At 44.8% G+C, this 13319-nt stretch overlaps 1 protein-coding gene across 11 annotated transcripts in view; it reads left to right on the forward strand.

Annotated features, from left to right (window-relative positions):
* The window catches only part of Cadps (calcium dependent secretion activator), a 445492-nt gene that overhangs the window by 388883 nt on the left and 43290 nt on the right, over positions 1 to 13319 (forward strand). For all 11 annotated transcript variants that reach the window (XM_052734114.1, XM_052734116.1, XM_052734117.1 and 8 more), the window contains one exon: positions 10839 to 10871. In XM_052734114.1, the coding sequence (XP_052590074.1) occupies positions 10839 to 10871 (33 nt within the window). The remainder of the gene's footprint in view (positions 1 to 10838; positions 10872 to 13319) is intronic.

The following is a 13319-nucleotide window of genomic DNA, read 5'->3' on the forward strand; positions in this document are numbered from 1 at the left end:
AAATGTGACATGTGCACAAAAGTACTTTAAATGTTCACATTCAGATCATCACTTGTAGCTGTGTACGGGCTAAGGGCAACCTCCATATCCAGAGCAGCCTGCTTCCCCAGCAAAAATGAGACTGACGGCTGACACATCATTCTTCCTGTGCCCCGGTCTGTTCTGAGAACTCAGCATCTCTGTGAGGAAATCCGTTGTTCCCATTTTGCAGATGAGAAGAATAAGATCCAGTAACCTGTCTCATGAGTAGTTGAACTAGAACTTGGCCACGTATATCCAATCCCGCTCATAAGCCTAGACTGCCTCAAATCCCAATGAGCCATCCCCACAACCCTTTTCTGCTCCATTTATTCTGCTGCTCAGGGACAGGGTCACAGCTTCCCCCTAGCTGCCCAGAGAAGTACATGTCACAGAGGTTATATTCAGTTATACGGCATTCCTTCCCATTTGTGCCCTAAAATGAAAGCCTGATGACTGGAAGCGAGGGAAGAATTTGGGCAAATGTGGGAAGTCTTGAAAAACCGGCAGCTGGGCTCCCTGCCCATTCGGGAAACTTGTTCCTTTAAGCTGGTAATTCCAGCAGCAGCAGGACATCCGCCAGCATGTCTCTACACTCACACCACCCTGAAGGCACTGCCCTTGCCTGACCTTGAAAGCTGAGCAGGGTGGGGCCTGAATAGCACTGGGGTGGGAGAACAGCTAGTATGTGATGAGAGTTCACCATGTCCCTTTATGATCCCCTTTGAGCAATTCCCACAATAGCCCAAAGAGGTCAGATGAGCAGCTTGCAGCTGGAGGGTTGCTAGGATAGTCAATGTGGTGGCTCCTGAGTGACACCCAAAACTCTGCCTGGCACAGGGAGAGTGTCTGACATGGGCAGCCTGGCTCTAATCCCTTTATGCCTCTGCCAAGTCTCCCTGCTGGTCATGCTTCATTGTCTGGTCCCTGTGTGGAAAGGTGCTTTTATTTCTCTTGAACATGTTTTCTTCCTTTGATACCATAGTTTTTCCTAGATACCCATTTCTGGAATTTGTATGAATACTAAACTATTAATAATATTGCTTTTACCCCTAGAGTATTTATAATCCTTTCAAGGTGTGAGAACTGCTTCCTGTCCCACATTCTTCCTAGAACCTGAGTCATATGCCCTCTAAGAGTCACATTTTTTAAAATCTGGAAGGAATCTAAGGAAAAAACAATTAACCAGACCCTCATTAGAATAGCTAAGGAAATGAAGCCAACAGGCTAGGCAGCTAGCCAAAGCCTACCAAGTAGTTAACGGTCAGCATCGGATTGGAAATTGGTGTTTTCTAATTCTTTTCACACACTGAACTATCCTGCCCTTAAGTCTGTCCTAATCCACAAGTGAAAAAATTCCTTCTATAAATCGGAACATAATGAGTTTTTTCTGACTTTGGGAGCCACGTGGTCTCTGCCATGACCACTCAGCTCTGTCCTTTGAGCAATGGACAATGTGTAGATAAATGGATGGACACACACATTTAAATAAAGCTTTACTTCTGGATGTTGAAATGTCAATTTCAACAGTTTTCATCTATCAAAATATATAATTCTTCTTTTTATTTTCTTTCAACTGCTTAAAAATATGAAAGCCATCTCAACTTATAGAACATTGAAAATCAGACAGTGGGTTGAATTTGTCCCATGGACCATAATTGGCCATTGGAAACCTATTTGGTATAGCCAACTCCCTTGCTGCTAACCATGAGTGAATTAAACCATGATAATAATTTAGAAAGACAGTCTAAGTTCTTACTACACGCCAGGTGCTCTGCTAGCACTATGTGTGACGCCAACCTGCAGAGTCTCATGAGCACTCTCAGAGGAAGACACTGTTCGTCCTCCTGTTTTGCAGTTTCAGATGAGATTATAGAAACCATGGAAGGCTGAATGATTCCCCAAGACTTTAGACCCAGCACTTGCTGATCCAGCTGTACCCCTTATTATTGTAACTCTTGAGAATTGTTTAACCTTTCTGAGCCTTGGTATCCCAATCTGTGATTAATTGGACTAATTAGATATAAAGTGGCCTGGCCAGTGTTCTATGCACACATGCCCCTAGATACCACTGGTTGTTCGAATGAGATGCCTCTACATAGTCGTGAGTATTTGAATATCTGCTCCCCAGTCATTAACAGAGTTTGGGTGGGCTTAGGAAGTATGGCATTACTTGAGGAAGTATGTCACAGGGGGTGGGCTTTGAGGTTTCAAAGGTCATATACCATTCCAAAACTCTGTCCTAGAGCATCAGCAGCTTCCCCACAGTATCCTTCTGGGGAATACATGCAGTGGATAACGTTGAGGAAATATGAGAAAAGGTGGCACCTTACTCAATGGCTTAGCTATCTATTGTTACGTAGGTAGCAACCCATGCCAGAACAGTTGGCTTAAAGTGATCTTTGCATCCAGAAATGGTGGTACACAGGTGCAATTCCAGCAACTGGGAAGTAGAGATGGGAAGATGGGGAGTTCATGACCATCCTTAACTACAAAGCAATCTGAGTCCAGCTTGGGCTACATTACACCCTGTCTCAAAAGAAAAACAAAACAGTTTTGTGGGTTTGGATTCTGAGGCAAGCTGGGGCAGGAAGCTATTTGGCTCTGTCACTGGGGTTGTACACTTGGCTGCATGTGGCATGTGGTGGCTGAGCTGAAGTGTCCTGGATGTCTGCTTATGCGATTTCTCTCTTTGTGCAGCCTCCTTCCCCTAGTGAGAGGTCTCATCCTGCCAGGCTTTTCCATGTGATTTGAGTTTCTCCACAGTGTGGTAGCCTTAGGATGGTCTCATTTCAACGGCACTGGCTTCAAGAGTGAAAACACAGAAGCCTTCATCAAGATTCCAATCAGAATGGACACTGCCATCTCTATGACATGCTATTGGTCAATGCTAATACAGGCCAACCTAGATTCATGGGGAATGCAGGAATAAACTCCAATTCTTAATGGAGGACCAGTGAGCATGGGGAGGGAGGAGCAGGACTGATGGCAGGAATCTTTAAAAACAAGTAACACCGTGGGAACTGGACCTCAGGTCTATGATCCAACGCAAAGATCCCTTTGCGTGGTCTGTGGTGACCTCTCTATGAGGTTATACCTGAGGATGAGAGCAGAGGGAAAGACCAGCCCACAACTTGGGGTGTGCCAGTGGAAAGGGGAAGATGCCAGGACTCTTTTCTTTCTGTGAGTTGGAAGCAACCATATCCAAGCATACGGTAATGTAAGGCCCCACCAACTAGCACACATAACCAGTTGTTGCCCTGACTCCATCCCCATTAATTCCATTAATGTTTTATATGAACTAAAGGGATTGATACAAGTAAAATGCTTGGAACCATGTCCTGCATGTGTCAGGCACATAAAAATAATCCCTCTCTTAGGCTGGGGAGATGGATCAGTCTATAAAATGTGGAGACCTGAGTTCAGATCCCCAGAACCTGTGTAAAAAGCCCAACATGATGTCTTGTTCCTACAAGCCCGGGCACAGTGAGATGGCAGAGACAGGTAGACTCCTGCAAGCTCACAGGCCATCTAGCCTGGCTCACATGATGAAGTTCCAGGCCAATGACAGACTTGTCTCAAACAAAAAGTTTAGGATGTGCCTGAGGACTAACACCCAAAGTTGTCCTCTGTCACACACACACACACACACACACACACACACACACACACACACACACACACACACACACTATGCACATGTGCCCATACATCCACATGTGCACTTATGTGTGTGCACATTTTTAAAAATATATATCTTTTATTAATTAATAAACTATAGGACACATGCACACACGCACATGTGTGAGGTGAGGCTGTGCTATTAATGTTGCTATTAGCTCTCTTCCTTTATCAGGGAGGAAATTGATGCTTAAAGAGATTAATTACCTGGTCCACTCTAGCAGGTAAAAGAACCAGATGGCTGCCGAGTCATCGGCCTCCTGACCCCCACTTTACATTAACAGGGACCCTAATTCTCATATGTGTGGCAAAGACCAGTTCCTTTAGAACTCAGAGTTTAGAAATCCTCATTGTACTTTTTTCCTTAATTGTCCTATCAGAATGCTCAAAAACTCACTTCTAGAAACTTGAAGAAACCTCTAACGAGTAAAGAGTATCTTACTAAATTCCTTCCAATAATTTTTTCTCCAGCCAACACTGAATGCCTAGTGGTGAGGAAAGAGAGAGAGAAGCTCTTGTTCCTTACAGGCTCTACTGTCTGGGGCCATGGGACGGTGCAGGGAATAAGGAACTGCAGCCAAGCCCAAGTCCTGGGTTTTGTTCCTGGAACCTCCGTGGTAGAAAGAGAGAATTGACTCAGAAAGTTGTCCTCTGACTATACAAGCCCCATGACCCCATGGACATGCACACATACATACGTGCTCGCTCTCTCTCTCTCTCTCTCTCTCTCTCTCTCCCTCCCTCCCTCCCCCATGTCTATCTGTGTCTCTGTGTTTGTCTCTCTTTCAATCAATCAATGTAATAAGAAGAAAATGGTAGATGAAAAAGTGAACTGCTAAGAGATAAGATTATTTTAGGGATGGAATTGCTATGACCATGTCACCATTTTATTGAACTTAATTCACATCTTTAGGATTGCCTTGTTGCTGTGAGAAAAACAAGAAGGCATCAGCCCCGCAGCCAGCCCTTGAACTCGGTGTTGCTGGTCCTTTGAGGTGGGGGAATGCTCAGCAGTTCAAAGCACAGGCAGAGAAGGCAGCAAGGAGTTCTTACAAAGTCCAACAGGCAGGGGTGGAGTTCACTCACGCAGGGAGTAAATCACTCCCTTGATTTAAGAGACCATGGGGAGAAAGGAAAGCCTAGGCACTAACTAATGCGGTCATCTGCCTTCAGATTTCTTTTTTCTTCCATCTTTGAGTCTTGCCCACCACATTTCTGTTTGAAAAAAAAAAGAGAGAGGGGGAGAGAGAAAAACGTAATCCACTTTTTTTGTCTGTGCATTGATTTAATAGTATCAAACCCTGAGGTCCTCAGGGCCTGCACCTGGGTTGCTTTTTCCCCTAATGAAGCAGGAGAAGTGGTTTAAGCCCCTGCCGGGCTCCCTGTCAAAGCTACACAATGATTAACTCAGGTCCCCTTATTAGGAATGGGCTGAAGAAAATCCTTAGTCATCAGCATTGGTGAGTGTTCAATGAAAAGATTACCTTGGGCACCTGAAAAATAATGGAAGTGCTCAATAGAGGAACCATTAAGCCCGTCTACACACACTAAGTCAGGTGGAGCGTTGAGGTAATTAGCTGGGACATGGGAGGCAAAGAAACACTTTTGGACCTTCTGCCCTGCCCGAGTCAGTCCTATGATTATTTAAACCCCTATGTATTTCCTGGAGAAGCACACACAGATGCACACACACACACACACACACACACACACACACACAGATGCACACACACACACAGAGGTTTTAAAAATTACTTGGGAAAAATACAGCTGAACAAGAGATCCAAAATGTAACTTCTGTGACTTCAAGTCCTATTGGTTCTTCTCCTAGCCTTAGGGTTTTCAGCTGTATAATGGGAATGTTAACAGGGCCCCATTCAGAAGATTCATGTAGGGATCAAATACAGTATGCAATAACTTAAACTTACTGGTCAATACTAAACACTCAAAATTAGACTTTAACCTACCTACAGTTATCAGTTGTTAGACGGCCTGCGTTGTTGAGTATTGGAGAGACTGTGTGTTTGGACATCACTAAAGGAGTCCAGGAGTCACGAGCATGTGGCTTAGCATCACGGCCCCTGCTGTGGCCTTTGGTCTACAGTGACCTTCCTTGCAGGCTGTGAAAGGATGGACGCCACCCTCACTTCCACAGCCTCCCTTGATTTAGATCTCCTTTTCTAGTCTCATTTCCCAGAACTGGCTCTGCCTAGGGGCCAGGGCCAGAGGGCTAAGGAATACTGCCAAAGAATGGGACATGACATCCCACGAGAAGGGTTGGTCAGAAAGTCAAGCTCCAGAATTGTAGGGCCAGATAAAGCCAAACTTCCTACCTCTCCTTTGAGGGCAAGTGAACCCTTGCTCAAAAGTGATGCACACCTGTATCTGAAGGCAAGTCCTTCTTCTTGCCTGTCTCCCGTACCAACATGTGCGTGGGTTCCAGGAAAGGGACAATTGTTTCACGAAGCACATAACTGGGGCAGGAGCCTAAGAAAATACCTGGAGAACTTGGAAATGCTTAGATAGGCTTTAAGGAGGAACAGGATCCTGCTTGGGTCCTTCATCTGGGAATCAGCTCAGATAATTGATGGTACCCCACCTTCCTTTTTATAGCAAGAAATTGCCACCATTTATAGTGTGGAGTGAAGCTACCACCAGCAGAGTGAGGAGCACTGGCTCTCTCTAGTAAGCCACTGTTCCCAGCAGGCCCAGTAACAATAGCTGCTCTTAGTACTATTAACGTGATTGGATGTACTTGGCTGGATCATCTCATTCAGTCTTTGGCGTCCCTTTGAGTAATATTATTACTGCCCCATTTACAAAGGAAGCTCAAAGGTACCAAGGTAGAAAACAGGCTAAAAGCCAGACTTCTAACCCAGCCAGTCCTGAAGCCATACTCTTGGACACTGGGAAGCCTTCTTTTAAAGTTGAAAAAGAAAAGACATTAAATATATACACACTCGTACTCTTACACACACACACACACACACACACACACACACACACACACACGCTCACTTTTGATAACCACTGATGAAAAATTTCTTGAAGAAAGAAGTTTGTTTTGGAAGGAAATCTCTTTTCTCCATCAAAGAATATATATCATATATCATGGACAAAAGACTTGGCTAGACTGGGGGAGCTGTCATTTATTTGATTCAGAGGCAGTTGCCGGTTCATTCTTGGACAATTGTGTGCTTCTGTGTGTGTGTGTATTCACTGGGGGTTGCACACAGAGGTTTCAGGTGAAGGCCAGAGGACAACCTCGGTGTTCTTACTTAGGCACTATCTACCTTATTTTGAGATAAAGTCTCATCATCAGTTGGCCTGGAACTCATTGGTTGGCTAGGCTTGCTGAGCAGTGAGACCCAGAGGTCCCTCTGTCTCCCCGTCTTTTTGACATGGCTTGTGGTGATCAAACTCAGCTCTTTGTGCTTGCAAGGCAAAAACTTTACCAAGTCATCTCCAAAGCCAGCATCCTTGGATTCTGTGCAGATGACTCCAAAGTCCTAGGGGTTGGGAAGATCTGGTCATGCTTTTCTCCCCAAAGTGCAACTGTCTAAAGGCCTAAAACCAAAAAGAGCTGTGGTGCTTAAAGATCGTGCTACTGGCATTACACAGGAAAGGGGTTCTGGGGTCAGAGTCTAGATCCTGCTCCTGTTCCTTCTCAACCTTGATTTGGAAAAGAGAGAAGGGGGTTGAGGAGAAGAAGGAAAGGGAGCTGTTGACCATTTCCTACCTCATGAAGAGGCTAGAATGAGAGAAGGGAACAGCCTGGAGGCACCCCTCAGCCTGGTAAAATGACAGGTCTGCAGCATTATTCCTAGTGAGAGGGAGGACATGACTCCCAGAGATGACCGGTCTCTGCTGGGACTATGCTTCCTGGGCATGCCTTCTAGAGCCCCATAATTTTCTTCACTCACCCTGACTTAGTGTTTTGAAACTGCCATAATGAAGCTCCGTCCTGCATGGATTCTCTTTCATCAACTACAAAAAGGTTCTAAATTTTAATACTTGTCCAAGCAAGTTGTCTTCTGCCTCACTTTCCTTCCAGACCTTCTAGACCTCTACCTCCAGTCTCCCTTCACCTTCACCTTCAACATCTTCCTTAAAGGTTAATGGCCAGAACCCTAAACGATAATCTGTCTCCTTCCAAATAACAATAGAAGTACAATGCCCCTGCCACACACACACACACACACACACACACACACACACACACACACACACACACAAACACAAGCTATTTTTTCTGTTTTAATGGGGATGAGGAAAAATCAGTATGACCTGGTAGATGGCCCAGGTAAAGAATAAGTCAAGCCGGGCGGTGGTGGTGCACGCCTTTAATCCCAGCACTCGGGAGGCAGAGCCAGGCGGATCTCTGTGAGTTCGAGGCCAGCCTGGGCTACCAAGCGAGTTCCAGGAAAGACGCAAAACTACACAGAGAAACCCTGTCTCGAAAAAAAAAAAAAACCAATAAGTTAAGCTAGGAGGTGGTGGCACACACCTTTAATCCCAGCACTCAGGAGGTAGAGAAAGGTGGACCTCTATGAGTTCAAATCCAGTCTGGTCCTCAGAGCACGTCCAGGACAGGCAGGACTACACAGTGAAATCCTGTCTAAAAAGCAAACAAATAAACAATAAGCCTAGAGCTGAGGAGACTGACGACCTTAGCTCACTCCCCAGAACCCATGTGAAAGCCAGGGTCAGCAACATCCTCCTATGGTCCCATACTGGAAAGCCACAGACAAGAGAGTTCCTGGGGCTTACCTGCCAGCCAGTGCAGGCAGATTGTTGAGCTCTGGGGTCAGTGAGGAACCCTGTCTCAAAAGGCAATTAAGTGGAGAGGGATCAACAAAGACACCTAGTGTTAACCTCTGGCCTATGCACGTGCACACGCACACACACACACACAAAAAAAAACTGGGCTGGACTGGAGGCTGGTGCAAGTATAAAGGTACATGAAGTTTTCATTCATGTCACAAGCTTGCCTCATCTTCCCAAAGGAACAGAATTTGACTGGTGTCACTCTCTAGATTGGAACTGTGTGTTAGTGGTAAATGGAGAGTAGGCGTGTTTAAAGGTTGATCATTTCAGCTGTAGCAAAACTCCTACCAACTGCCAAGCATCAACTTGACAGAGCAAAGGAGGTGATTTCTCACTGGGAACAGCTCTTTTGCCAGCACCCGCTCTGACCACTGATGCTTCAGCTCCTAGGGCTTTCTCTTCCCTGAGCATTGAGAAGATGGGAAATTCCAGAGGGGTAGCCTGGGCTCATAGCACTGCATGAACATCTGGCTTCAAGGCCTTGTGGCTGAGAACATGGACACATAAATCCCTTAAACCTGAGCCCATCAGGGTAATTTACAAAGTAGAAAATACCATCTAGTAATTTGGAGGTATTATTGTACATGGGGAAAAGGGGGGTGGGGGGAGCAAACTACCTTTTTGCTTGATTTGTTAGATTTTGGAATAGGATTGGAATGGACAGATTTAGAGAAGGGAATCACTTTATGGAAGTCTCTTTATGGACCAATAGAAGGTTTCTTCTCCCAGCAGCCTTTACAAAGATTCAGCTCTAACCACTCCTGTGCTGATCACAGCCGTGTTTCAGTCACGTCTGTTGAGTGCCTATTTCTCAGCCTCCCTGAAGCCGGCGCAGCTCCCTTCCCTCCGGAGTTTCTTTTCCAAGCCAGGAAGCAGTTTAATGGGGACAGCTGAGCAAGGCTGAGTTAGTCTTTGTTCCCATGACATTTTGTAGACGTCAGACACTGATTAAAATATCATAATTGCAGCCGGGCGGTGGTGGCGCACGCCTTTGATCCCAGCACACGGGAGGCAGAGGCAGGCGGATCTCTGTGAGTTCGAGGCCAGCCTGGTCTACAGAGCGAGATCCAGGAAAGGCACAAAGCTACACAGAGAAACCCTGTCTTGAAAAAACAAAACAAAAAAAATATATATCATAATTGCAGCTGGTGTCACTAAAAGGCAAAGGGGTATGCTCCCAGAGAATCATTTAGGTGCTCAGACCTTATTACAGACAGGAAAGTGCATTGCCGCTCAGTAGCTGATGGATGTGTGTGCCCCCCACTTTAACCTTTGCCACACAGTCTCATGTTGATCTCAGTGATCAGATGAGCAGTCCTACAGAGTAGGCAGTTGTCACTCTGTTCCAGAACTCTGGAGGCCAGCCTAGGGGACTTGGCAGCTTCCCCTATGGCAAAAGCAACTTCTGACTCTCCAGGTGGACCTCTTTCCACCCCAGACATGCTCCTTGGGATTATCCTCAAACTCACCTGGGTGTAGATTTCCCAAGCACCTGGAACTCCTCCAGGTTTGTTTATCAGTACTTTACTCCACTTGGTCTTATGCTCATGACAGCCCTGGACTCTGTGTGGATTCATGTCATGTCAGCAAGTGAGCCAGTCATGATTACTATCTCCCTCTGTTTAGGCTCAGAGAGACGAAGTCACCAGTATGTCACGCAGCTTGCATATGGTAGCACTGGATTTGAACCCAGGTCTGAGCCCACACTCCTGTTCCAGCACTATGTCACTCAAAAATGAATTTCATAACCATTCACTACACTTTTCATGTGGGTTTTTAGTGCCTAAACCCAAGGGGCATATAGCGACATATATAGGGCAGCCCTAAAAGTTCTGCTTGAAAACCTGTGGAAAACCATGCATGTCTTTCTAGCCTGAGGGACTCACCACATTCCTTCTACTTCAAAATCTGAACTATCAGATACCAAGCACAGAAGAATTCAGGACAACCTGCAGCCAAATTGTGAAAACTCAAGGTACCAGGAATACCGACACTCTGGATCACTAACTTAAACTTGAGAGCCCTGAGAGCCCGCTGCCAGGTTTGACAGTCACCTGTCCCTTCCTTAAAGGCAGGGAGGGAAATGCTAAACTCCTCTACCAGCTCTAGAACCTGAACCTGTAAAACTGCTCACTCTCCCTGAAACAGTGGTCGTAGCTTGAAAAAATATTGGGGAATTTTGCGTTCTAGTCCCTTTTTGTTTTTCCTGGTCAGCTCCGTGGACTGACATATCATCTGAACTCAGATAACGACTGAGCTGTAAACGGGCAACACAAACACTCACCTTATGTTGTACTCTCTCTCCTCCTCAGGTGAAGGCAGCTTCCAAGTATGTGGACGTGCCTGTGAGTATCTGAACATCTATCACTGTGTGTGTTTTAGTTGATTTTTCTGTTTTCCATGGGGTTTTGTTTTTTGGCTTACTTGTTTTGGTTTTTGGAGACAGGGTCGCACTCTGTACTCCTGGGTGGCCTAAAACTCCCTGTGTAGACCAGGCTGACTTGGAACTTGCAGAGACCCTCCTGCATCCATGCTGGGATTAAAAGCACACACCATATTTGGGCTTTGCTTTCACTCCTGAGTATCTGAGCATTGTGTTTTGTTTGACTGCATCAGTTTCTGTGCTTTGCTTTGCTTTCCTGGTGGGTGCTGACTTCACGCCTTGCCCCTAAGCTCTGTATTTCTAATGTGGACCATCCGAGACCAAGACTAGGACTGTTTTTCCAAAGAGAAGGAGGCATGGTTTCCTGTGTTGGGAAGGAAGGACCAGTGTGAGGGTTGACCCAGTCCCCTCTTGCTTTTGTTCCCCTGGATCCCTGTCACTCACAGTCCTTCTGCTTCTCCAGCACACACACCTTATGGCCCTGAGTTGGAAATCTCAACAAGGGTTCCAGAATTTTTTGACTTAAACAAATAAATTCTGAATTTGTTCATTTGGGGGTCAATCTGCAATTGTTTTAAGGAAAACTTACAAAACTGTTCATAATTAGTGCTAACCTCATTAATGAAAAGAGCCCTCAAAGTTCACAGAGAAGGCTCTTGAAGTTGCCCAAAATTTACATTTAAATTGAGGTTAAGTACTACACATGAATGCTAAAGTGTGGGATTACCTGAGATAAATCAGAAGACATTTATAGACGGACTTTGCCCTGCCTATTAGCAAAATAAAATTGGAGAGATTTTTAAATATATTCCAATAAAAGGGGGAAGGAAATGATGCTGTTTCTTCATTTCTAACAAAAGAGGTATGAGTCTATTATAAAATATTAAATTTAGGAGCTTATCTCAACAGTCGCTGAGGGGCTGGTACTGAGCGATTCTCATTCTGAACGTGGTTAAGTACCCTCCTTGTTCAAATACTTATTTGTGAAAATTTGTTTTTTTCTAAAAGGATTTATATTAACATTTAAATTCATTTCCCCAGGAAGCTAAGTGTGTAATGGTTTATTGCCTTATTTCTCAAAGGAAGACAAAAATGGAAAATTGGAGTGAATGTTACATTAACATGCATTTTGTTTGTTTAATGAAAGAATGTACAATCAATAATTATGTTTGAATTTATACAATACTTCTCATCAAGGGACCCCACTCCTCCTGTAGACAGAAGAATGGAGAAGAGAAAAGGCCCACAGAAGCACAAGGAGAGAAATGAAGCAATTTACTCTTTAAGCTCCAAAGTAAAAACTCTCCCTTTATGTGGAGTCTCTGGCCATGCTTCTCCATCTTTAAAATGGAGATCCCTCACACCTAGGTGTGCTCATACATAATAGTGCTACACGTGTGGAACTCACACAGCCCTACCTGGCCCTCACTAGATATTCATGCAGCATACAGCAAAGGGCCTTTCAGGGTGTGATGATGCCCAGAGCAAAGGATGTATGGATCTGCTACCTTAGCCCTGCCCACCAATGGGCTTTATGAGTGTCCGAAGTAGACCTGCTGAGCTCCTGCACAGAGATCTGTTGTCTGTAGCTGTTCAGTGTAGAGAGGCAATCAGATAGCAACACTATTCAGGCAAGGCCCAATAGATAAAGAGATTGGATTTAGCATCAGCATCAAACCACATGAGAGCAGCATTTTAGAAAAGTCAGAAAGGACTCACTATTGTCGATCTTTTATGCCTCAGCCCAACAATTCCCACAGGCCAGGTCCAGCTTTGTTCTGCAGATGGGGTAAAATGGACTCAATACTAGTGAGAGTTCTCTGTGATCAGGAATCATGAACGCACTTGTGGATTGATGGTGCTATATTAGGAACTTGAGGACAGAGAAGAACGAAAACGACCTGGCAGAGTTTCCCTTTCCAAAGGGACTGAAGAAAAGGACACAGCATGGCCCCCAATATGGTTTGTCTACCATTGATGACACAGAGTGTGACTGTAACCACTGCAGCCAAGTGTTCTGAAGCAACCACCAAATGCCCAGCATTGTTTTAAGCCTTTTAACATTTAATCTTTGTAACATCTCCATTTCAGAGATGGGAAAATTGAAATGGAGGCTCACTTGCTGTAGAAGGGCCAGGCAGATGACAGCAATAATGTTCATACTTCACACTGTGTTCTTAAATACTCTGCCACACTACAAGATGAGTTTAGTTAATGCATAGACACATGCTTGGATAGTTGAGCAATTATTCTACCATTAAAAAAGAATATAATTAGTAAACCAAACTCATGATTGTGCCAGTTGTTTATGGCTTAGAACAATGCTACACTTTGAAAGTAAATTCATGAAATGTATACTTTAATAGCCAGTAACAGTATACTAAGTATTACAGAAAATAACTAATTCCAT

This window comes from Peromyscus californicus, unplaced genomic scaffold, assembly GCF_007827085.1.
Source record: "Peromyscus californicus insignis strain IS unplaced genomic scaffold, ASM782708v3 Scaffold_12__1_contigs__length_115047231, whole genome shotgun sequence".
NCBI classification, from domain to species: domain Eukaryota; kingdom Metazoa; phylum Chordata; class Mammalia; order Rodentia; family Cricetidae; genus Peromyscus; species Peromyscus californicus.